Source organism: Gambusia affinis, linkage group LG19 (assembly GCF_019740435.1).
Source record: "Gambusia affinis linkage group LG19, SWU_Gaff_1.0, whole genome shotgun sequence".
Classification (NCBI taxonomy): Eukaryota; Metazoa; Chordata; class Actinopteri; order Cyprinodontiformes; family Poeciliidae; genus Gambusia; species Gambusia affinis.
The window spans coordinates 22,122,437-22,149,184 of NC_057886.1; the positions used below are offsets into that span (position 1 = coordinate 22,122,437).

General features: G+C 42.1%; 1 protein-coding gene across 1 annotated transcript; it reads left to right on the forward strand.

Moving 5' to 3' along the window:
* The first annotated feature begins 47 nt into the window (after nucleotides 1-47).
* On the forward strand, nucleotides 48-24,256 carry LOC122821862 (integrin alpha-3-like). The gene is made up of 29 exons (XM_044100146.1): nucleotides 48-272; nucleotides 1,217-1,386; nucleotides 8,518-8,645; nucleotides 10,558-10,643; nucleotides 10,755-10,885; nucleotides 10,961-11,067; nucleotides 11,767-11,865; nucleotides 12,122-12,181; nucleotides 12,262-12,415; nucleotides 12,517-12,710; nucleotides 12,795-12,883; nucleotides 14,650-14,783; nucleotides 14,861-14,932; nucleotides 15,014-15,075; nucleotides 17,308-17,444; nucleotides 18,625-18,768; nucleotides 18,840-18,937; nucleotides 19,135-19,303; nucleotides 20,126-20,212; nucleotides 20,290-20,369; nucleotides 20,443-20,520; nucleotides 20,792-20,891; nucleotides 20,961-21,134; nucleotides 21,212-21,334; nucleotides 21,549-21,659; nucleotides 22,387-22,485; nucleotides 22,560-22,685; nucleotides 22,804-22,946; nucleotides 23,592-24,256. Exons 2-28 carry the CDS (start codon nucleotides 1,229-1,231, stop codon nucleotides 22,912-22,914), a joined length of 3,111 nt encoding a protein of 1,036 aa, XP_043956081.1. The 5' UTR covers nucleotides 48-272; nucleotides 1,217-1,228; the 3' UTR covers nucleotides 22,915-22,946; nucleotides 23,592-24,256.
* The last annotated feature ends 2,492 nt before the right edge of the window (nucleotides 24,257-26,748 follow it).

Sequence of the window (26,748 nt, forward strand, 5' to 3'; positions counted from 1 at the left end):
AGGAGTGTGTGTGTGGGCGGGTTAACTCACTCAGACATGATTTCATTTCAGGACGAGCGAGCACAGCTGAAGAATAAGAATGAAGAAGAGAGAGAGAGAGAGAGAGAGAGAGAGAGAGAGACCTGATCCGGAGAGAGGCTGATCTGAGCGCGTGCAGAAGAGCGTTTCAGCAGACGGAGAAGTCAGACGGAGCAGAGCTGCAGTCGGACAGTCGGAGAACGAGGACATCTGGACAGATCCCTTCACCCAGAAGGATCAGGGAGCAGCTTCAGGTCAGAGTTCATCCTGTTTCTGTAAGCTGATGGAGCAGCAGTCATTTTCCAGCTGCCATCACTGTTTCACAGGCTGCAGGTGTCCTACGGCTTATCGCCTCACTTTGTTTCACCAAAATGAGACGATAAAAGTACAACAGGGATCAATCAGCATGTTGGAATCCTTTTCTTCAGCAGAGAAACTGGTAAAATTATCCAACCAGTTAAAATAAATGGTTTGTGGATCCAGAAAGCATTTGGATGAGATGCAACTTGGAAAAAAACATTTAATCAAATATCAGGGGTGTTTTACAAATGGCTAAAATGTTTACAACTTCTTATTTTAAACATTCAAACACCAAATGTTTCTGAATGTGCATAAATACGAAGAGTGGAAACTGTCTTAGTCACGTCAGGTCAGTTTGTTTAGTTTAATTTTACACAAAGATTTTTTAGAAAAATGATAATGACTGTACAAAGAAGGAACATATATAGATATAAAGATCTCCACCTAAATAGTATAGAATAAAACATAACATGACAATCAGTTTTATCTGTTGAACATATATTTATGAAATACATAAAGATAAAAATCATCAACACACATCAATGTTACAGATATTATGAATCAAAGCCAGCTGTAAGCAGGCAGGTGTTCTTCAGGTGACAGAAGGCCGTCTTTGTTACCGTCTTTATGTGGCTCTGAAAGTTAATCACTACACTCAGATTTCAGGTCTGGTCTCTAGTTTCTAGCTGTAACAACTGGAGCTGGCAGAGGTAAAGATGGTGATTGGATAAAGTTTCTTACTTTACAGATTGGCAGACAGGTGACAGCCAATCAGCTTTGAGATCCAACCAGCCAATCAGCTTAAAGCTCTCTACACATCGTTTCTGTTGGCTGTTGCTCAGTCGGAAGAGTACCCTGGGAAAACTGTTTGCGTGATTGAGGTTCTCAATCCCTCCAGGTGTGAGTCTCCATGGCAACAGATATGTTTATGCTGCTGAGCGTCTGCCTCAGTGTGAGCCTGGCGATCAACATCGACACGTCGTTTCCGGTGCTGAAGACAATCGGGAGCAAGAATCTCTTTGGATTCTCAGTTGCTCTGCATGAGGATCTGGAGACGGGAAAATACCTGTGAGTTAACACCTAATCCACACACCTGCTTCTGTAATCCACACACCTGCTTCTCTAATCCACCCACCTGCTTCTCTAATCCACACACCTGCTTCTCTAATCCACACACCTGCTTCTCTAATCCACACACCTGTTTTTCTAATCCACACACCTGCTTCTCTAATCCACACACCTGTTTTTCTAATCCACACACCTGTTTTTCTAATCCACACACCTGCTTCTCTAATCCACACACCTGTTTTTCTAATCCACACACCTGTTTTTCTAATCCACACACCTGCTTCTCTAATCTACACACCTGCTTCTCTAATCCAAACACCTACTTCTTAATCCACACACCTGCTTCTCTAATCCACACACCTGCTTCTGTAATCCACACACCTGCTTCTCTAATCCACACACCTGCTTCTCTAATCCACACACCTGCTTCTCTAATCCACACACCTGCTTCTCTAATCCACACACCTGCTTCTCTAATCCACACACCTGCTTCTCTAATCCACACACCTGCTTCTCTAATCCAAACACCTACTTCTCTAATCCACACATCTGCTTCTATAATCCACACACCTGCTTCTCTAATCTACACACCTGCTTCTCTAATCCAAACACCTACTTCTTAATCCACACACCTGCTTCTCTAATCCACACACCTGCTTCTCTAATCCAAACACCTACTTCTCTAATACACACATCTGCTTCTATAATCCACATACCTGCCCCTGTAATCCACACACCTGTTCTTCTAATCCACACATCTGCTCCTCTACTCCTCACAGTATCATAATCTGCCCTTCTAATCCACAAAGCTTTACATCATCTGAGTTCTAATCCAATGACAACATCTTCTGAGTAATTTGCAAGATATAAAAATTTTTTCAGAAGCTCCTTGAATCAAATCTTTCATTCCAGGAATTTCTTTTCCAAACATTTGAGGATTTGGAGCAAAGATTGGTTAGCAGATTAATGTTTTCACAGGAACAGGCTGGAACTGTGAATTTAGGCTCCTGGGTTTATCACTTTCTGTTTCTTGTGTGTTTGCTCTCCTTTCATCTGAAGGTCTCAGGTGTGTCCACATAAACTCAAACTGCCGTTCAGAAACGAGCCGTTGCTCACAGCCGTGTGAAACCTCAGCTTCCTGTTCTGAGCATTAAATAAATCTACGATCTGATTGGCCCTCAGGCACTGGAACATACGTGACTAGAACTGTAACAGCAGTAATCTGGGTCTCCTGTGAATGTTTGAGATATAAAATGTTTCTCAGCAGAGTTAATATTATTACAGCTTCATTTTTAGAGACGGGAACCTTTTATTGAGTGGAGTTACAGTTAATTAGTTCTCTGCAGAGTTCAGATCCCACATAACAACCATTCATCACGTAATAGCCCAACTTCCTCACTTTGTGCTGCTATTACTTCCTTTTTGCTGTCTATTTCATATCTGAAGTCAAACCCATGCAGTGAAACCACAGAAAATGTGTTTACTTTTGCAGTAGAGAAGTATTTTAAATTATTTTATTATGCAGAAAGTGACACTTTGTACATTTTTCTACTTCCATTTGAGTTTCAACTGCTCCTAAAACCAGCCAAACACTAAAAGAAAATCACAACTATTTTTTTGGCAATAGGTCAATATTTTTCAGTATCTGGAAAATGAGCTGTTTCAAAATCTTACTTACCTAACAACCCCATCCATATTTGGCCCCGTTACCTAGCAACCCAAGTAGCGGTCTACCACCTTTTGTCAGCAGGTTTTACCACTGTGAAAACACAAACGTTTTGTCCTTGTGAATTTTCAGAAACCAGTTGTTGCAATATTGCTGTTTGTGCAGGAGGCTCTACTTGTATTTTTCAAAGACGTACTCATGCATAATGCATAATAAACATGGAGTTATTGCTTATCAAACCAGATAAAAAATATTTTTGATGGACTTGCAGCAAACAAATTTTTAATATTTCATATTAAAAGAAATAATACCCCATCAGAATCCAAATCATCATTACCAAGTGATTCATGAAACTCGCTGTGAGAGTTGTAGGAGTTGTTGCTCAACTACAACCAGGTCAGAACCAATCAGCCTGTTTTTCCTCAGAAGTGTGGAGCTCAGATTTCCATGCAGTGTCTCGTCTTCTGGGAGTTTCTCCTGGTTCTCCACTCTGTGCAGTTTTATCTCCCAGTTTGTGATAACTGGTTTCCCTCTGAGGAGGCCGACTCCATCCAGCTGCTGCTGATCCGGCTCCATGAGACTCACGTGGATAACAGTCCCTGATGAGGAGGCTCCATCAGATCAGATCTGTGTGTGAATGTGCAGCACAGGGAGTCAGGTGAATGCCCTGCAGTGTTAATAATGCGTCTGAGTTCTCCTGCAGCCTGAGAAAACAGCAGCAGCTCGAGCAAAAAGGAATCAGGCAACAACTTCAGATCACAAACGATTATCTGGAAAACCCACAATGGAAAACAAACGTTTTCTCCAGAAAATTATATGGTGCTTACTTATCCACTTTGACACTTTATATATTGACTTCAGATTTTTTCACAACATCTAGTGATAAATCTAGCAACTCTTTTTCTGTTATTGGAGACTTTTATGCAACCATGAGCTGCTTGCTACACTGCAAAAACACTAAATCTTACCAAGTACTTTGGGTCTCGTTTTGTTGTGCAAATATCTGGAAAAGGATGAAACTAACTTATAAGAAACTTTTCTACGTGTTTGGATCATTGTGGACAGAAAAAAATCAAGGAGTAAATTTCCACCAGAAAATCTTGGAAAAAAGCTTGGAAATTTCAGAATTTCAAAAGTCAAAAATCTGCAACAGAATCTCAGAAATTTTCTGGAAAAAAATTTATTTTCTGAGTTTTAAAAGCAGAAGAAATTTGACTTTCTAAACACCAAAATGTTTGTGTTTTTTCTCCCCAAAACTTTGGAGTGTCTATGTTACATGTTGAATATGGAAATATTTATACCTTTGATCAAAACAACAAACTTTTTATTAAAGGGAACAAAACAAATATTTCATAGATTTTCTACGGAGGATTATCTGTCAAACGTTTCCTGGAAAATTTCTGAAGTTTTGAAATCCATCTCAGAAAGTTTATAGCAAAAACTGAGAACTTTCTGAGTTTCAAAAGTAGAAAAAAAATTAACAGCTGAAACTCAGAAACTTCCATGTTTTTTCCTCCAAAATTTATGAAATTAATTTAATAATTTCTTATTTTTTCCTAGTATATTTTGACAGATAAATCTCTATTGAAAAATTAATTGTTTTGACCCCTTTAGTAAAAGTTTTTTGGTTTTGATCAAAGGTATAAAAGCCTCCTTATATTATCATAGATAAACTATTTTTGTTTTCACATCTTTTGAATTAAAACTTCAGAAAACAAAGCAAGTTAATAAAGAATGGGGACAAGATAAAATAAATATTTAGTGCATTGCCTGAAGACTAAAAGAAGAAAAAATGGGAGTGGAAGTAACTTCCCCAGCAGTGGGATGGGACAGGAATGTTTCTGTGGGAGTGGGATCATGGGACAGGAGTCAGAATCCACTCCGGTGTCGCTCTGTGTTCGCCGCCGGAGCCGTGTGAATCTGGTTTACATCCAACCGCTGGACTGGAGGGGGCCAGCAGAGAGACGGTTTTAGGTAAAATAATGCAGAACAAAACAAATTTAAACAAAAATGTTACAAACATATCACAGAAACATAAAAATAGAGCCATAAATAACCCATTCAGACAGTTTATCTGCAAAATCTTACAATGTATGTTCAGTAAAAATATCTTAGTAAGACCAAACTATAACTAACTAATAAGTAGTTTTACAGCATGATAGGTAAGTTTGTTTTAAGTCAGTATTTCCTTCCTATTGATGAAAAAGTTCTCGTTCCACTGGCAGATTATTTCACTCATAACACTGGAAAAATTTCTTGTCATAAGTTGAACAATCTTCCAAGTGAACTAGTTCTTTTTCATCAATATGAAGGACTTGTTCACTTAAACAAGCTTATATTTCCTGCTGAAGAGTTAACTGTGATTTATTGAACTTGAAACAAGACAAATTTAAGATATTTGTACGGGAAACGAGACCTAAGTTATTTAGTAAGACTTTGTGTTTTTGTAGTGTGTATATTAAAGTACATTAATAGTAACTTTGATCGCTATAAATCAATAAAAAAAGGAAGATCATTTCATTTACAACATTGGAAAAACATCATGTTATAAGTGAAATAATCTGCCACAAGAACTTATATATTTTTTATCAATATTAAGAAATTTTTGACTGAAAACAATCTGGAATAGCTTGATGAAAAACTACCTGTAAGTAAGTTTTGTCTTATTTCAACCAAATCATAGAAACCAGACCAAAAGTACTTGCTGAGATTTAGTTTTTTGACTTTGTGTTTTTGCAGAATAAACTTTAATAAGAAGGAACATGAGGAAGTGGACAAACTTTATTTTGGGAGCCTGAACTGGTTCTGGAGGACCGTTTATCACGTACGGCCTCACTATGAGTTTAAGCAGCAGCAGACGCTGACAGGTCACATGGTACGCTCCCTCTCCCCTGTACACACACACACACACAGCCACACACCCACACACACACACACACACACACACACGCACACACACACACACACACACACACACCCCTCCCTTTGAGCAGCTGATTGCTCCATGTTGCTCCGTCTCTGAACATACGTGTCTCATTCCCTCCTGAGCTGCTGCTTCCTGAAGGAGATCCTTGCAAGGCTCAACCGGAGGTCACCCAGCTGTCTGTCTCCATGGTTGCCATGGCTACTGTCTCTTTATGTCCACTAATTGGATTGGTTGTGGGTGTAGCTCACGCACAGAGTGATGTTCCTCTGGAGGTTCAGGTGCTGCAGGTCGGAGTTTCCTCTAATCAGACTCCCGGCGCGCCGTGATTGGCTATCCGGCAGGTCGGTGGGATTTTATTGGCTCATGAAGGCAGAACATGGACTCTGATTGCTGCCAGGAGACGTCTGAAGTCCCATTTGGACTGAGGAATGTTGGAAGTCGTTGAAATTAGTTTCTCCCAGGAGACATGGAGGACAATCCTGAATCAATAACTTATCTCCTATAGATGCTTTTGCTCTTCTCGGACACTGCTATGACTCCATCACCATGGCAACCTACCTGAGCAGAGAACAGGTCAGAGGTCACAGGGAGTTAAAGTATCTGAGTGAACACAGGAAGTGATCACACCCACAGACTTCCTGTCAGTAGGAGACGCCACCCATCCGTCTGACATTTAAAGACGTGAATGCTGCATCGTTTTGTCTCCATGGCGACCTCCAGTCCTCACTGTGACGGGACGTATTGTGCAAAATTCACATTATGTACATTTTTGTACTTTCTGTTGTTCAGGCAAGTGCTGCTAAAAACAGTTCGAGCTTCTATTTGTGTTTGTTTTTTGGAAATACGTTAGTTTTTTGGTGTTTCAAAAATGAGCCGGCAGTGCGCCGTTACCTAGCAACCTCAGTGGAATTCTGCCCGTTACCTAGCAACCCAAGTGGAGCTCCAGCACATTTGTTCAGCTGGTTTTACCACTGTATGAGCTGTGACAAAACGGCCTAAATCAAGTCATTCTGAACCGATCACAATAAATTCTCATGATTGATTTTGTACAAAAAATGTAGTAAACACTTTTTGTTTACGTCTTAAACTTGTCCTAACCTGTTCAAGGAAGCAGAACAGGTCACCTTTAAATGAATTCCCAGCTGGTTGGCCTCATTGTTCCAGTGTTTCCAGTCCAGTCCAGTCAGGATGGGTCCTATCCGGTCACGCTTGGCTCACACTGACCTCCAAACATTTTGTTGTCCTCCAGCTGATTTATGTCACATGACTTCTGCTAATCAGAGGGAGACACTTGTCCTCAGTCTGTCATTGTGTTATTGGACGTCCCGTCTGTCCTTCAGACTCCAGTTATCCTGAGAATCAAAAGAAATGTGACTCAAATATAAAAACAGTCAGTTTAAAGCATCAGTGACCTCCATTGCGACGCTCAGGTTGTGATTCCTGGAGACCCAGAGAACCATGACGGGTCACTGCCATCAATCAAGCTCAGGAGAACATTTAGGGTTGAAACGCTGTTCCTTTAACACCAAACATCTAACACCAGGGGCTGCACAGTGGCGCAGTTGGTAGAGCTGTTGCCTTGCAGCAAGAAGGACCTGGGTTCGATTCCCGGCCGGGGTCTTTCTGCATGGAGTTTGCATGTTCTCCCTGTGCATGGTGGGTTCTCTCTGGGTTCTCCAGCTTCCTTCCACAGTCCAAAAACATGACTGTCAGGTTAATTGGTCTCTCTAAATTCTTCCTAGGTGTGAGTGTGTGTGTGCATGGTTGTGTGTCTTGTATGTCTTTGTGTTGCCCTGCGACAGACTGGCGACCTGTCCAGGGTGACCCCGCCTCTCACCCGGGACGCAGCTGGAGAGGAACCAGCAACCCTCCTGATCCCATTAGGGACAAAGGGTGTTCAGAAAATAGATGGATGGATGGATCTAACACCAGGGATGCAAGATTATTTCAATAATCGATTAATCAATTAGTCATCTGACAATTTATGCCCAAATTGATTAATTAAGCTGATGATTAATCAGTTAATCATCAGAGTAATTGATTAATCATCAGAATAATCTTTGCGATTAATCAATTAATCAGATGAAAAAAAATTGGCATACTCTGCAGATTTGAAATTTAACCACTTAAACCTTTGTAAGCAACATTAGACATATACAAGATGCAACTAAACAAATAAATCAATAAACAAGAAAATTAACGTTCTAGCTTAAAATGCTACAACTACCGTTCTTTTAGATTCAAATACGCAATTCAATTCCCTTTTTAAATAAGAAAATACTATATTATTTGTTTGACAATTGTTTATACTTTTTGTCTGTTCGAAATAAATAAATAAATAAATAAATAAATAAATAAATAAATAAATAAATAAATAAATAAATAAATAAAATAGTATTGGTTTAGTCAATGCTTGACTGTTTGTAGTAAAAGACGCATCTGCAGCAAAAAAAAACAACAAAAAACTTCTAACATCAACATGTGAAAAATAAGATACAATCAGACATCAGGTAACACTGCCCCCCTCTGTTCCTGACAGGCTATTGGTCGGCGCTCCCAGGGAGAAGGCGGAGCCTCACATTCCAGCCAATCGAACAGGGGGCGTGTACAGCTGCCCGGTCACGGCTAACCCATCAGAGTGCAGTAGGATAAAATTCATAGATGAAAGTAAGTTCCCCCTCTCAACATGTCATTGTGCTTCCTGCTTCACGCTGAGGGGTCGTGGATGTCTTCCTGAGACTCTGAAGCCTCGTTGTTCGTTGGCCAACAGTTTGTTCATGAAGATCGGTTCCCAAATTCCCAACAGAGTGGAGAACAGGTCTTTGGGAATAAAGTGAAAGTTTGATCCTTACTGGCCTTTCTCAGAAAAACAACAGTTAAAATAAAGGAGCAAATTAAGCTTAGACCCCATAAGGCCATGTGATACGGACACAAGATCCTTCAGGATCTCCAAGTCTTTCAGTTTTAGAGCAACAAATCCTGAATAACTGCTTTGACTCAGGGGTAGAGCCTTGGATCTGAACATCCTGGTTATTCTCAGAGGAGGTTTCTGGATTTTGGAGTTCAGCCTGAAGGGATCTTTGGTTTGATACACAGCTCCCTCTGCAGAGGATTTACATTTAAAGACTTTTACCTGCAAAACAATGCTGGGGTACACTGCAAAAATATTCTACATTAAATAAAATCAAACCAGCACACAATCTTAATTTAGTACACATGAAATACAACAAAAATAACTTCAAAATTCAGCAAGATATGTATGTTTGTTTAAAGTCAATTATTCTTGAATATAGATCACAATGTATTAGTTTCGTTGTATTAGTTGGGATTTTTTTTTTACTTCTAAAAAAAAACAAAACATTTTTCCTGTTTTAAGTGAAAAGAAATCTCCCAGTGGAACCAGCACTTTAATATCTATAGTCAAGAACTTCTGACTTAACACAACTTATTTGGGTTGCTGAAAAGGTTACTTTTAAGTTATTTTTGTCTTATTTCAGGAGTACAACAATATAAACACAAGAAACTTAACCAAAAATGCTAAAGATTTTATGGTTTTGCAGTGTAGGTGGTAGAACCCACATGAATGATTTGATCCTAGACGTTCTGGCAGAACATTGGACTGAAATGACATCGACCCAGTTATTAACTGTAGTTTTAATACATCTTAAGAAAGTAACAAGAGCGTTAAAACAGCTGATTAATGGTAGCTCCTCCATAATCATCCCATCAGCCTGACAGCCATGACTCTGGAAGAAAACAACCCATTTGAGCTGCTTGTCTCTGGACTTTCAGTTGATTAGCTCACTGATTCGTTGCCGCCTGTGATCTTATCGCCATCTTGGTGCATTATGGGTAGTTCATCAGTCATAGAGCTGTGACAGCTGCTATCTGTTTCAGAACAACACAACCACACTCCCGTTATTAAGATCCTGAGTGGGGCATAGTCAGGACTTACTGTAAAAATAACCCAGAGATCAAATTTAACACACCAAAATAGAAACAGACTAAAACATGACAGCTGGTGCATGATGACTGATAATGTAGATAGTATGCCACAGGGAATAGGAATACACTGCAAAACATAAACTCTTACCAACTATTGTAGGCTAGTTTCTAGTTCAAACATCTTTTTCTGTTTGAAATAAGACAGAACTAACTAGTTAGCAAGATATAGGAGCATCTTTTTGAGTTAGTAATTAATAATATTGATGAAAATGTACATTGTTCATGAGCAGATTATGTCACTTCTAAAAGGAAAAATTGTCTTGTTCTAAGTAAATTTGGGAACCTGATTGAACCATAAACTCCTCTTTATGCCTAAATATTCTAGAATCAAATGTCCAACAGCTGAAGGTTGGTCCAACAGCTGAATGTTGGTCCAACCACGGTCATCAACAGAATAATGATCCCAAACTCAAATCTCCAACAGAATGGCGGATAAATGAAAGAATCAAATGGGTTGCAACGGCCTAGTCAAATTCCTGACCTCAATTTGAAAGTTTTTGTCAAGTTGGACAAAAAACGTCTCACTAGTACTCATTGGAGTACTTACCAGTTTTCTGTCTTGGTGCTGTCGCAGACCTGGACCCCACTGTGGACCTGCTGGAGGACATGTGGTTGGGCGTCACAGTAGCCAGTCAGGGCCGACCTGGAGGGAGGGTTCTGGTGAGGTTCTGCTCTCATTGGCTGATTATTTCAACCAAACTTTCTGCTGTAATTAAAATGTTCGTTAACCACCAACTGTAATAATTTAAGGTGTACCGTGTGTCTTGGCAGGCATGTGGACACCGGTTCGTTAAGGTCTACCAGGGAGATAGAAAGATAATTGGCCGGTGCTATCTCCATAGAAACGGCCAACATCTTGATGAAGAGCCGCCAAACTGGGAGCAAATACAGCAGCCATGCGAGTAGGTCACATGACCCCATTTTTAGTATGTGGGGCTACATTTACCTGTTTTACCTGTGTGTGTGTGTGTGTTTAGTTACAGGGGGGATCACACCGGTGAGGGCATGTGTACTTATGGAATCTCTGCCTTCATCACGCACACCGACGCCATCTTTGGCTCACCTGGGAGCTACAGTTGGCAAGGTACCTGTTCCGTTTAGTCCCGCCCCTCTATGATGTCACCATCACATGTCTGGTTACTTTCTCACCTCCAGGTTTCCACATCCACAACCATACAAGCATTCAGACCCATTGATATATACTGCTGTATAGGACGTCACCTGTTAGCCACTATAGCTAGTGACATGCACCTGCAGGCGCCATTATTATACATTGATTCATGTCCACAAAACAAGAGTTGGACTCAGTCAAGGTTGCCCTTTGTCACTGATTTGGATTCATGAACACAGCCAAGGTGTTGAGGGTAACCGTTTTGGTGGCCTTTTAGGTCTCTGCGTTTTGCAGACGATGTAGTTCTGTTTGTTTCATCAGACCGTGATCTGCAGCTTTCACTGGACCATTTCCCAGTTGAGTGTGAAGCAGCTGGGATAAGAACCAGCACCTCCAAGTCAGAGATAATGATCTTGAGCTGGAGAGAGTGCAGTGACTTCTCTGGCTTGGGGCAAGGTCCTCCTAAAAGTGGAAGAGTTTAAGTATTATAGGAACTAAATTGGTTTGTCTTAATGTGGACCAAAATCACATACATTGAAGTTTAAATCAGAGGCATGTACAGATATAAAAGATGTGTTCTGGTCTCCGCAGAACTTTGAAGCAATTTTTCAAATGATGTTTCATGCATTTCTTTTCTCCAGTGTTATTTACTTTTTAATCTGTGTGTTCCAGGAAATGTTTATGCCTTCTGGATGAATCCGAACAATGACTTTTTTTGGACAAAGAACTCCTTTGACCACAAGAACTCAAGTTATAGGAATATTTATTTAGGTGAGCTATTTCTGTTAGTGACTCTTCTCCTGAGAATCTGATCTGAGTTTCATTCCTTCTCAAGATGTCATCGTCTCTGATGAGCATCAGGGAAGCTTAGAAGGTGCCTGAGTACCTTGATGTTTTAGGTCTATATGGTGAATCAGTGATCTGTGTTGTTTACACTAATGATAGCAGGTGAAACACATCAAACTGCAGCTGCTCTCATTTTGAAATTAATGAAGCATCTTAAAAACTAAACTGTGTGTTCCTGCAGGATACTCGGTCACTCAGGCTCTTTACCTTCTCTCTGCAGAGAGTCAAACCATCGTAGCAGGTAAAGACAACCTTCAGTCCCTCATCAGCTCCTGGGGTCTTTTGATGTTCTCACCAATGTGTTGATGTGTTTGTGAACAGGGGCTCCCAGAGACAATAAAATGGATGCCCGTGGTTCTGTGATGCTGGCGGTCAAGCGATCCAATGATCTGGTGATTCAGCAGACTCTACGAGGTCAACAGGTTGGCTCGTACTTTGGTAACGTCGTGGTAGCCGTAGACCTCAACAGGGATGGGTGAGAAATCATTTTGATAAAGCACTAACAGATGCAGAACCTGCATTCTGATCCAGTTGATGAAAACTTCTTCACTTCCTGTTTGGTTATTTGGCCTGCAGGTGGAATGACCTGCTGGTGGGTGCTCCTTTTTACTTCAACCGCCAGCAGGAGGTGGGTGGGGCAGTTTATGTTTACATGAATAAAGGAGGGAGGTTCCACTCTGAAGCCACTGTGGTTCTGATGGGTTCAGTTGGATCTGCTTTTGGAATGGCTGTTGCTGCAGCAGGGGACCTCAACCAAGATGGCTATCAGGGTGAGGCAGCAGCACAATACTGACGTCTAATAATCAGTAATCAGTTGGGGTGACGTGATGTAGTGATGTGATGTTGTGTTTCAGACTTTGTAGTGGGAGCTCCTTTTCACGATACCGGATGTGTGATGATCTGGACTGGGAGCCAAGAGGGAATCTCTGCAGAACCGAGTCAGGTATCAAACAAAACCTGGTGCTGTCCTGGTTCAGGAATTTGTGGGATATGATACAGAAATTGTCAAATCTTTGCAGAAGTGTTCCCACAGGCCAGTCCATCCATCAATCAAACTGTGTGTCCATCTATCCCTCCAGTATTTTATTTAGGTAGCAGAATATACAGAACACAAATAATTCCTTCTCCCCAGCCACTTGGGCCAGCTATCCCAGGGAAATTCAAAGGCATTCCCTGGCTAACCGAGAAACATCATTTCTCCAACATGTCCTCGGTCTTCCTATGGGTCCATCCATTAATTCACAGGTCCAAGAGAGTACCTCAGACATAAATGTACCCTGTAATTAACTTTTTCTTGAGGATCCAAGACATTTCTAGGCTGTAAGAGGTACAACATCCCTCAGGAAAGTTCTTAGTCTACCTCTGGGCCTCTTTCCTTTGGTGGAGCACCACCTCTATCCTTCATGGGTGATGGAGCTTCTCTCACTACCTCTGAGGCTGACACCAACAGAGGAAGTTCATTTCAGCTGCTTGTCTCCAGGATGTTGAGCAAGCATAATCATGCTTGCTACTGGTCAAAGGTGAAGGCCAGAATATAGATAGACTAGTATCTATATTCTAGTCTATTGACCTTTATTGAGCTAAAGGTCTTGATTATTGCGTCTCAATAATTAATGGCCTCTAAAGACTCCCACATACTTGGGCATACTTAGTGAGCCATGTAGACTGTCTGCTGATGGTTGAGATTCCATAGTGCATACATTCATTGTGACAAATTCCTTCATTTCCCACAATCCAAATGGATACTACCATGTTTGATGAGCTCGTTGGGCACCTAGGTCTGTTTCTTCTCCACCAGGGCAGACACTGCAGACCTGTCATCAGTACAGCCCAAAGAGGCAGCCTGGCAGTTGATTGCACTAACTCTCAACCTTATCAGCCTGATGTCACGTAGTCTGATGTGAACCATGCAGTCATAAAAATTTACCTTTGAACTGACGTGTCCAGTGGACATCCACTTTGAGTACATGGTTAGTTCTACATCTGATTATGTAGAGGCAGTTGTTCTGGCCACAATACCTTTCTGTTGCTTTAGAAGATGATAGAGATAACCAAGGCCTTCATCTTGAGCGAAATGACTTCCATCACCAATGGTGTCTGCCACTTTGTAGTTTCTGCTATGACAAGCACCAATAGACTTTGAGGTCCTGAACAATAGCCCATTTAGCTTCTGTGTCCCCAAATAATACAAGAACATGAGAGAAACTTTGCCAGTCATGTGAGTGGAAGACGTTTCTACTGGGATCCTCTGCCAGGCCGACCCGGTTCGCCCTCGGTCCTCATCCTTTGGCTCACGGTGTCTGTTCAAAGAAACCTCCAACACCAAGGAGCTTGTGAGTATTCCTGCTCTCCATGGACAACTCCAACTCCAGAATATGAGATGGTTTATTCCATCTAGAGACAACCAAGGCCTTCATCTTGAGCAAAATGACTTCCATCACCAATGGTGTCTACCACTTTGTAGTTTCTGCTATGACATGTACCAATAGATGCATGTCATATCTTGAGCAGAGTATGGGGGTTCTACCTCAATCCCAAACCTGTCAGGTTACTTCCTTTATCCCCTAAACCAGTTTACGATCCCAAGCATATGGGTATATGCCAGAAAGCAACTCAGACCCCAGCATTATATGAATACTGAAACCTTTCCACTAAATTAAGTTGGTAATTCAACCATATCACCTGTTACCCTTCACCTGTCCCCCTCAGATGATCGAAGGACGTTCTGTATCTCCTGGGTTCAAGACCTTCGGGTACTCCCTGGCTGCAGGTGTGGATGTTGATGGAAACCACTACCCAGACCTCCTGGTCGGCTCTCTGGACGATACCGTCGCCCTCCTCAGGTACTGTAGGAGAGCTTCTCTAAGTCAAAACTTTACCTGCTTGAGCTAAAGGTCTTTATTTTCTGTTGGTTCCTCAGATCTCGCCCCGTCATCCAGCTGAACACCACATTAAGAGTTTCTCCAGGTGTGGTCGCCCGAAATGAGACCGAGTGAGAATCAGAGGAAACTGTTCAAGTTTGCCTTCATCTTTATTATTGTGGTAATTATCATTAACACGGTCTGTCTCTCAGTATCAAGGTGAAGGTGTGCTTCTTCTTCAAGTTCAACGCTGGAGAAAACCTCAGCAGCATCTGTGAGTTTGCAGTTTATTTGTGATGAGCAATATGAAGGTTGTGAAAAAGTAGAACCATGTGCTGAAACAATAATGTGTGATTCATTGATTGTTGAAATAATAATTGACCAATTTAGTTAAAGTTAACAAAAAGGCAATTTGCCTTTTTTACTCAGAAAATTATTTAAATTCCAACTGTACAAACCAAATATACATTTTGCATTTAAGATAAAAAAAATTACTAATCTGTAAATATGTTTTACTCAGGAAGATGTTTATTTTACAATTTAGAAAATGATTTGAATTGTTTGTTTATTTGTATCTTTTAATTTATTTCTAATTTTGTATAAAAAAGTCTTATGTGGTTAAATTAAAAATCTGTGTAAATTTTTCTGTGATTAACTGGTTAATCGTCTGAATTTTCCATTGATTTTTTATTGTAGTTTTCACTTAATTAATGTTGTTCTTTCAGCAAATGGATTTGTTTTGTCTTAATATTCCAGTTAATGGATTTCTAAATTAGTTGTTGATTATTTCAGTCCTTGATTAATCGTGATTGACCTAATTAATCATTTCAGCCCTAATTAAAATGGTGAGAAAGTGACAAAAATCAAGTAAAAATGGGTAGAATTAGCAAACATTGTGGGGCTTAAGTGGTAAACCTAAAAATCACCAGACTATGTAAAATTTTTACCCAGATAATCATCCACATAATAAATAGAATAATCGATTACTAAAATAATTGTTAGTTGGAATGATAGACGGCTATATAATTCTCAATACCAAAGTTTCTCTGTTTCCTGTAAATGTTGTGAATGAGACTTTGAGATGCATTGGGTTGCATGTTTCCTGAGACTTCCTCTGTGCTTTTCCAGAAGCGGTCGTCCTCCTGCTGCTGTTTCACCTGGATGCTTCTGGCTTCAAGGTCAAACTCAGCAGGTCCGACTGACCCTCTCCGCCACGTTGGTGGAGTCAAACTGGACCGTCTCCTGCAGCTGGAGCTCACTTGCACTGCTTAATGACAGCTGCTTCCTGCGCGTGTTGCTAATCAACCCCCGCTGTTAATCACCGTATCTGATGAGCTGCATGTCCTCATTGTGCTAATTTGTCCAATCTGAGGAAAGGTCACCCGGTTGCTATGACAACACCTGCACCGCCCACACGGCAGATGACATCATGGCGTGTCCTTGAGTGTCCCGGTGTTTCTGTGGATGATAAATCGCATTAAACAAACGGATATTATTCCGTCTGACACACACACTCACTCCCTCTGCAGAAGTCTGTGTGAGTGTGTGTGTGTGCTGTCGTTAATCCGACCAATCAGAGTCAAGGTGACCCCCTTCATGAGGTGAATAAACCGGTCGTAGATGAAGTGGACTGATCATCATCTGAGAGTAAAACTGTCACCTTATGCACATTTTGTTTAAAGTCTAATCATTTTTAATATTCTTGCTTCATCTGCATTTCCTGAAGTTCTTAATCTGAAGTTTTGGGTTAGTTGATCTGATTTAGATGTAATAAATGGTGTAATTCTCAGAATAATTAGATTATTAGACACTTTGTCACATGAAGATCAGGAAAATGTTCTGGACTTAACTTCCCCTGGCTGTCTCAGTGAAAAATAGCCTCTAAATATTCCCAATAGTATTAGACCTGATAAATCACATAAACTTCTTCAGGCCAAGGCCGAAACACACCAAACATCTGGGACAGCTGGTTCAGGTTGTTACCAAGTCTTGTTCTTTTCAGGATTTGATCCCAGCATGTTGGCTTCTGTTTTGTGCTTCTGATTAAGATTTCATCTGCTTTGCTATCGCGTTAGCCTGTCTGCCATGCTGGAAAATCCACAGATCATCACAAACCTGTTCCTGAAATGCTGGAGAAAATTTAAGAAGCGATTAATCAGTTATTCAAATAATCATCAACTAATTTAGTAAACTTTAACTAACTCAAAAAAGACCACTAGATGAAAGAACAATTTACTCACAGACGTAATTAAGCCAAAACTGTACGAACAATATATATGTTCTACATGTGATGAAATGTTTTTTAAAAACAAACTGAATTAGTTGTTTCTTTGCATCTTCTACTATATCTATGATATTGTATTTAAAAAAAAGTTAAATAGGTTAAATAAATTTAAAAAAAATGCAGAATGTGGCAATTTTTTTCTAATGTCCACAAACTTGAAGTCTTGTTTTTAAATTGTAACTTTAGTTGTTTTCAGTCGGGTTTTTTTTTCTTTTCTCACAGCTGTCAACTTTACTGTGACTGGAGACGTCACCAGTCTCTCGCCCCGCCTCCGTTTCCATGACAACAGACAGAGCGTGTACTCCAGCATCCAGTCAGTAGGAAGTGGAAAGTGTAAAACCCTGAAAGCCGGACTGCTGGTGAGATATGCACACATAGGTAAAGCGCCACCTGCAGGCACCTGAGCTCATCGCACATGACAATATGAACCATGGTAACACCTTCTAATCTTTAGCTGAGCTAATTGAAAGGTCTGTAATCAGTTAATCGCAGTTAATCACATTTTAATATATAAATGAAACATCAACAAAATGAGCAACTTTTTCATTTCAAAAACCATTTTTGTTGCTAAGTTATTGAATAAAGAAACATATGAGTTCAGCAACAAATACATTTTGTTGGTTTCTATTTAGGTCATAGAAACCAACAGATTCATAGAAGAGCTGTTATACCATTCATCTTTTAAGTGCTGGTCATTTGAAAACAATCCTTTAGAGATGTGGATGCTGACGTTGGGGACATCTGCGCTGCTACATGGTTAGCATTGCGATGCTAATTTAGGCTTTGCTGATATGCTAACTGCTTTTAGCACAGTTTGCACACAACAATAATCTTGTCCAGCATCCCATCAGATTGTTTATTTAAGCAAAAATTAACCCCTAATGAGTCAAGAGAAGCGTTTTTGTCATTTATTGGTGTTGTTTGCGGACGTTACTGGTGCATCAGATTTACAACCGTAGCGGAAACACGATACAAAGGTTCCGGTTCAAGATTTTTGGATGGAAAAAGGAAATTGTGATGATTTACGTTAAAATGTTTAACAAAGTAATATCTATGTAATTAATTAATCAACGTTAACATGTTCCTAGTTGTAGCTAAATGCTGCTTCTTCAATCAGCCAGAGCTTTTTTTTTTTTTTTTTTTTTTTTTTTTTTTACCAAAAATGTTTCTGCTGTCTTGTTCTGTGTGGAGTTCTGGCACTTGCGTTTGATATCTGCCAAATTCTGACTACAACCGGGTCAGAGGAAGTTCTGCTGGTAGAGATAAGTCCAACAGATTGCGACAAATGTTGCTGTGACGTGTTAATCAGTCTGCTGGTGACATAGTCCACATCCTTGTTGTTCAGAGTTTAAACAAAAACAAAAAGCTGTTAGAAACTTGGAACCCATTTTTTGAAGTGGTTGGTTGATGCTGGACCTTCAGGTTAATTTTAGACTACTTTACTTCCACATCTGCTGTGTTTTTCTCTTTATCAGCTGGAAAACCTGACCTATGTTCTGGTAAACTAAATAAAATGTTCTGTTTATCTGTGTTCTGCAGAGTACCATCCAAAACGTGGTGGAACCTCTGGTGTTCTCCCTGAACGTCTCTCTAAATGAGAAACTTCCCAACAGAAGCAATATTGTTCAAGATCTGAAGCGCTTCCCCATCCTAAGCCCGACACCTCAACTCACCAAAACCCTGGTCAGATCCAGTTGCTTTAAGAGAAATATCTTTTGTAGCACTATTTGATTTTTGTTTTTCTCACCATTCAGATTCACATCAAGAAGGCCTGCGGGTCTGATAACGTCTGTCAAAGTAACCTTCAGATGGTGGCCTGGTTCACAGATGAGGATTACAAACCCTTCCCCATGTGAGTGAAACAGCTGATTGGATCATGTCAGAATATTGATCTGATCAGAACCGGTTACCACTGAGACAAATACAGGTGGGGTAAAGATGAGGAAGTTATGACAACCACCAGCGTGAGTCCGTCCTGCATCAGGACCTAAAAGCTCCTCCAGCCACATCCGGTTCTTGATGTTCTGTTGTTGATCCGTTTGTTTTCAGGCAGGACGGCAACCAACTGCTGAACTACAACAGCAGCATCAGGAGGTTACTTCTGGAGGTCAACGTCAGCAACACGGCGTCACCAGGCCGACTAGCAGAGGATGCTCACAACACTGTCCTCAACGTCAGCGTCCCGCCGTCGCTTGTTTACTCTGGAGTCCAAAAAAAGGCAACGAAGATGAGATTTTTATTTCCTGTGGTGAAGATTTACAGTGGATTCACACCAGTCCTGTTCAGTCTGCATTAATCCAACTCCTGTTCATTTGCCTAGAAAGTCTGTTTCATGGGAATGTGCAATCAAACCTAGATATCAGTCAGACTGAAGTGAACTCTGCTGTGATTCGAACGGCTAAAGGACCGGAGAACACTGCAAAAGCAGGGAGCAGAATGTAGCGCAGGGCATTCTGGGTAAATACAACCAAAACAAACATGTCAGCCTAGTGCTAGCTGGAGAAACAGCTCAAGGTTTTTTACCAAAGACAAAAGGGAAATCGTACAACCTCTTAAATCTGACACCACTCCGTTTTTGTTAATATTTTGTGAACAAGGAAGTTGTGCTCATGTCTTTTAGGAGGTTTTTGTGTCGTTTCCTTCAGTGGTTCTTGGTGCAGCGCTCCCACAGGAACAGGCTCCATGTGAAAGTGAACTGCAACAGATGAAAATGTTATAAATGTTGCCACTTCAATCCCCAATCAAACCAAGTAAACTGAAGTATCAGGGCTGAAAACTCCCTGAATCTTCCAGTACGACAGAATGAATGGGTTTGGTCTGACTACAAAAGAGAGATCTTTCACTAAAAAGTTGATTTCCAAATGAATCCTGAGTTTATTGGGTATTGGTCTGATCAGTCACATACAGAACATTTCTTGGACATTTCAGCACTGGGATTTCATTGCCTCCTGTTCTAGTCCCTGTGAAAAACCACAGGAGATTCTAGAGAACCCTAAAGGATCTGGGTCTTAACCTTTTTTGCTGTTTCTGTTTGCTTCAGGGGGGCAGCTCAGGAGCCATTGAGTGTTCTGTTGATGGGGCCACTCTTCTCTGTCAGCTGGGAAATCCCTTCAAAACCAACCAGAAGGTAAATTCCCGTTTCTGCATATGGCGTTCCAGCTGTAGCACCACAATCCATCTGTACTCTCTGCTCCTGTGTTCCAGATTCAGATGTTCATTAAATTTGAGCCATCTGCGATCGCTTTGGACACCAAGGAAATCCAGTCTCGGCTGGTGCTGTCCACGTAGGGCGCCCACTCACACGTCTCAGTCTGAGTTTGTACCACCGGATGCTGATGTGTGTCTCTGTGTCTTCAGGCTCAGCAACCAGTCAGATCTGTCTCCAGTCTTCGTCTCCTTGCTGGTGGAGTATTCCCTGCAGGCGACTCTCACTGTGTAAGAACTTACTCAGTTTACTGACGAACAGCTGGTAATAAAATGGGTACAGTTCTGCTTTCAGTAGGTTGACACAATGTTGCTTCATGAGGTAAAAGCAAACCTCACTGAAGGTTAGTGATAGGGTGCCATCTAGTGGCCTTAAACTAAACAGGTGAATTATTTTTTTACTTTTAATGGATCATATCAGAGTAACAGGTTTTGTTCTGTTGAATCAAAGTAAATAATAGAGTAGTTTATTTTAAGTGGTCCTCTGACTGTTTCCTGTTAGAATCAAACCGGGTTCAGTCTTCTTCAGTGGTCAGGTGGTTGGTGAGCGGGCCATGAAGAGCACGGAGGATGTGGGCAGTCTGGTGGTCTTCACCTTTCAGGTTTGTTTGGACGATCAGGACCGCTCCAAACCAGAGAGCGGACAGGTGTAACCGGGTGTTCTCCAACAGGTTCACGTCCAGGGGAAGCCTCTGGGTCACCTTGGCGAGCTGGAGGTCGAGTTCGATTGGCCGAAGGAGGTGGCGAACGGAAAGTGGCTGCTGTACCTGACAGAGGTCCTCTTGGAAGGCACCTCGAATCGTCAATGCACACACGGCGACATCATCAACCCTTTGAAGCTTGTGGTAACCATGGCAACATCCACACTGTTTTCAAAATAACAGTCAGAATAAATGCTTGATGTGTGCATTTGTTTGTTCAGATGTCCAATGATGAGAGGACGATGAGGATGAGGCTGGGGATGAAGGGAGAAGAGGAAAGGAAACAACAAGAGAAAACTCTCCCAGTCCTCAGCATGCAGAGACAGAGGAAGAACTTTAAACTGGTAAATACTTGACTATGGACAGTTTAACCTGTCCACAGAGTGAAGGTTTCCACTTTGACATATTGAACTTTGTAGCTTCAGCTAAAAAGCCAGATTTCTGAAAATGTGGTTAACACTGGAGGCTAAACAGAGAGAACCTTCTGATGGACCTCAATGGTTTGGAGGTTCAGGTCGACGGAGTCCAAAAGAAAAGTGATCATTATGTGTGTTGCAGAGCTGCAGCAGTGGGGCCAGGTGTGTGAAGTTCTCCTGTCCTCTGCTCAACATGAACAACTCTGCAACTCTGTTGGTGAAGAGCCGGCTGTGGAACTCCACCATGATTGAGGTACCATTACCCAGAACGATGATCAGCTGTCAGCTTCCACCAGCTGTGGCCACCGCTAGCTAAAATGTTACTAACCATAAACATTAAGCGAGCACTTTAGTAGTGCTAAAATGCTCACTAGCATTAAGCTAATGCTAAATGGAAGCTAATGCTAAAGAATTCTAAATAAACACTTAGGAATTGCATTTATTGTTAGATTTTGTTCTCTATTGTTCTTTTTTATTTTCCTCCTTTATGTTTCTTGCTTGAAATAAAGTTAATGGAGAAAAAAGAGAGAGAACACAAGAAGAGGAAACAGAACTGCTGCGTAAACAGGCTTCACTTATTTCAAAATAAGAGCATGAATATAAATATCTAACTAGTTGAAGAAATCTTAACCAAAGATTTAGCCATTTATTTTATGTACACGTTTTTTCATGATGCATTTTCTTCCTAATACTGTTATCACTCACACCGTCATCCCCTAATCAAAATTGAAATGATATTTTATACATAATTCATCAATTAGGCTATATGTAGTTATATGTAATTTTCAGTCATGAATAAAATTATATTTAGTACTTCCATTATTTAATATTCTATTACTAAATCAACAAAGATCTCGAACTTTATTCAACTGAAAGTTAACAAGACAGGTAAATAAACATGTGAACTATAGATGTGAGCTTCATTGTGCTGCAGTTCCCTCTAGTGGCCACTGAGTAGAATGCCTCCTGTTGTGTTTCAGGACTACAGAGATGCTAGCAGTGTGTTGGTTCAAGGCCTGGCCACTTTGAAATTGAAGACCATGAAGAGAACCGTCACCATGAAGTCGTCCCCCTCACTGGTAACACCCTGCTGCTCCCGTCCCAGCCTGACGGCCTGCTGCACGCTCCCTGAGTCTCTGCTTCCTGTCTGCAGATTGAGGTCAGCATTTACCCAGAGTTTGAGCTGCAACTGAACTCTGGCGCCCCCTGGTGGATCATCATGGTGTCAGTCCTGGCTGGAGTTCTGCTGCTGGCTCTGATCTGCGTTCTGCTTTGGAAGGTTTGTGAAGCCTGACGCTGGTTTTCAGGATCCACCACATGAGACATTCTCATCATCTCATCCCCATGGCGCCGTTCACGCCGGTTGGTAAATTGTTATGTTGCCCCCTGCTGTTCAGTGTGGCTTCTTCAAGAGAGCCAGCACCAGGGAGATGTACGAGGCCAAGACCCAAAGAGCCCACATGAAGAGCCAGCCGTCTGACATGGACAAGCTGACCGAGGAGCTCTGAGGCTGGGCAGGCTGCTGCAGGAGAGGCCTGCTGTAAGGACCACTGACCGGCTGTTTACTGCTTACTGGCTGCTAACGGTCTAGTTACTGACTGCACAAGCTGCTGCAGGTGGCTCCTGCTGCAAGGACCAACGCCCGACTGTTTACCATTTACTGACTGTTGCAAGAAAACTGCTTTACGGAAGACTGAACAACTTACTTTGTGCTTACAATCTGGTTACTGCCTGCTTACTGACTGTACATACTGCTGCAGCCAAGGCCTGTTGCAAGGACTTGGCTTTGTGGTGCTTACTGCCTGCTTTAGGATGGGTTAGTACCGCTTGCTAATTAATAACTAACCCGTCTTTCTGACTTGCTTCCTAGTTTTCTGTCCGTCTCTTTTCTTAGAATTTATACTTTATCAAATTTAGCAGCCATGTTTTGGTTAGTATCTATCTGCAGTTATGGCCACGCCCATTATTAGATGTTTTTAACCAATCAGAGAATATGTTCACCATAAAGCTTAAGACAATTCAGGCTGTTTGTTCTCTGATTCACACAACTGCTACACGTTTACTTGCCCTAATCTTAACCCATTCACCTGTCCGCCTACTTACCTGTTCACCAGTCAGTCTGCTCACCTGCCCACCTGTCCGCTGTGGTTGAGTGGAAACAGTGTTTCTGTTTTTTTTCCTGCAGTGTCAGTTCTTTGTGCGTCCTGAGGCGTGGCAGACGGCGGTGCTCCAGCAGAGGAGGATTATGGGTAACACCGAGCAGCATGTTGATGATGATGGTTTCCTGATCCGGGAACAAGTGACCTCGACCCAGAACCGGAAGATCCAGAAACATTGGGTCACCATTTGGACTGAAAGCCACTGAGAGACCTCTGGTATCCATAGAAACGGATCTTATACCAATCTGGACCAAATCTGATCAACACTGCCAGGCTGCTGCCTCTCACTTCACCCTGAGTTACTCAGAGGTGGAGCTTCAAACTTAAAGATTTCTTATTGGTACCATTTTTATCGATCTGTGTGTGATTTGCCCTCAGTCATTGGAAAGGATCATTTGATCCAGCAAGGTTTTAATTTGAAGGGCTCTTATAAATATTGTAATTCTCCAACAGATATTGCTGCAGGGTCAGCATTTCTGTCCATGCTGCCTTCATGACTCGTCTGTAAATTCGTCCTGCTGCCTTCAGGTGCTGCGTGGTCCAGTGTTGTTCGTGCTGTAGAGATGAGTGTACAGTTTTGTAATTTCTAACAGCCACTGAAAGCAGCTGTAGTCTGTGTGTGTTAGCATTCCCTGCAGTGTCGATGGATGTTTTGTCTGTATGCTGATGATATTAAAGTATTTTTATACTATTCACTGGTTTATTGTGATTCTCCTAAAGGGAATGTGGTGCTGTGATGATGATGATAATGTTCTGTTTGTCGGCTCTCAAAGCCACCAGAAGATCTCTGACTGGTCTCAGACCTCAGTCTCTGACTTTATCCATCAGTAGCAGATACTTTAAGTCCTGAAAGACAAAAGGAAAAGTTCATAAAACAAATTTATTTTAGTCCAGAACATCCCAAAGGTGCGTGACTGGATTGTCTTGACTCTCCGGACCAGATCACAAGTCCGTCACACCCAAGAAGACAAGAAACTGCTATATACTGATTATGATTCACCCTCATTTTTGGGAATGTTTTGCCTCTTTGCAGGAGCTTCAGCTTCTCAGCCAAGAAAAAGTAAGGCAATAGTAACTAATGCAAAGATATGTAGTTCATAGATTGGATGCATCTGAGCTTAGCAAGGGATTCTGAGTTTGTAGAAAACAACTTTTTCCCCAAGTTAATTTTCCCAATAGCCAAATATCTTTCCTTTGATTACTTGCCTGAAGATTGAATAATTTTACCTCTAAATAGGATGCAAAAGTTACCAAACATAACCAACTGAGCCAAACATTGTTGCACGTTCAGGAATAATGTTGAGGATGGAGAGACGTGGAAGTGTCTCCATCCCTCCACGTCTCTGTCCAGTTATTCAAATCAGGATCCTGTTTTGAATAACGTGTGCACATTTAAAAAGAGATATCTCCAACTTATGTTATTATCTAGGTACAACTGATAATTTCTTGCTGCGGAAACACGTCACCAATTTCAATAAAATGTAGATTCATTTTTTACCATCACACTCTAATTCAACTGTTTAATTTAGATGCAACAAATACTTCATGATCTACAAACACTGCTGTGTCAATATTTTTTATTACTAGTTTTGTTTTGTTAAAGATAACGGCCCTTTTACCTAAAAGGAAAACAAACAGAACCATTTATTTCAGTATGATCTAAAACTTCAAGATGACTCTATTTTCCCAAAACATTCCATATTATATCTCTAAAACCCCATCATTCGGTTCTAATCTTTACTGACAGCGAGCGTCTGGTGGCCGGGCTTTTACCCATGGAGCCCGGCCGGGCTCAGCTGGAAGAGGAAACATAGGTCCCCCCTCCCATGGGCCCACCACCTGTGAGAGGGGCCAACAGGGTCGGGTGCATTGTGTGATGGGTGGCGGCCGAGGGAGGGGGCCCTGGCGGTCTGATCCTCGGTTGCGGAAGCTCTTGGGACGTGGAATGTAACCTCTCTGATGGGGAAAGAGTGTGTGAGGTCGAGAGGTTCCGGCTAGAAATAGTCGGCCTCACCTCGACGCATGGCTCTGGTTCTGGAACCAGTCTCCTTGAGAGGGGCTGGACATACTTCCACTCTGGAGTTGCCCAAGGTGAGAGGCGTCGGGCAGGAGTGGGCATACTTGTTACTCCCCATCTCGGCGCCTGTACGTTGGGGTTTACCCCGGTGAATGAGAGGGTAGCCTCCCTCTGCCTACGGGTGGGGAGACGGGTCCTGACTGTCGTTTGTGCTTACGGGCCGAACGACAGTTCAGATTACCCACCCTTTTTGGAGTCCCTAGAGGGGGTACTAGAGAGTGCTCCACCTGGGGACTCCCTTGTTCTGCTGGGGGACTTCAACGCTCACGTGGGCAATGACAGTGAGGCCTGGAGGGGCGTGGTTGGGAGGAACGGCCCCCTGATCTGAACTCGAGTGGTGTTCTGGTGTTGGACTTCTGTGCTTGTCATAGATTGTGAATAACGAACACCATGTTCAAGCATAAGGGTGTCCACATGTGCACTTGGCACCAGGACACCCCAGGCCGCAGTTCGATGATCGACTTTGTCATCGTTTCATCGGATATGCGGCCGAATGTCTTGACACTCGGGTGAAGAGAGGTGCGGAGCTGTCCACTGACCACTACCTGGTGGTGAGTTGGCTCCGCTGGTGGGGGAGGATGCTGGTCAGACCTGGCAGGCCCACACGTGTTGAGAGGGTCTGCTGGGAATGTCTGGCGGAATCTGGCTTTAACTCTCATCTCCGGCAGAACTTCGAACACGTCCCTTGGGATGTAGGGGACATGGAGTCTGAGTGGACCATGTTCTGTGCCTCCATTGTCGAGGCGGCTCATCTGAGCTGTGGCCGCAAGGTTGTCGGTGCCTGTCGTGGCGGCAACCCTCGAACCCGTTGGTGGACACCTTCGGTGAGGGAAGCCGTCAGGCTGAAGGAGTCCTTTCGGGCCTTTTTGGCCTGTGGGACTCCGGAAGCAGCTGATTGGTACCGGCGGGCGAAGCGGCATGCGGCTTGGGTGGTTGCTGAGGCAAAAACTCAGGCGTGGGAGGAATTTGGAGAGGCCATGGAGAAAGACTTCCATACAGCTTCGAGGCGATTCTGGTCCACCATCCGGCATCTCAGGGGGGAAAAGCAGTACAGCACTAACACTGTTTACAGTGGGGATGGTGTGCTGCTGACCTCAACTCGGGAC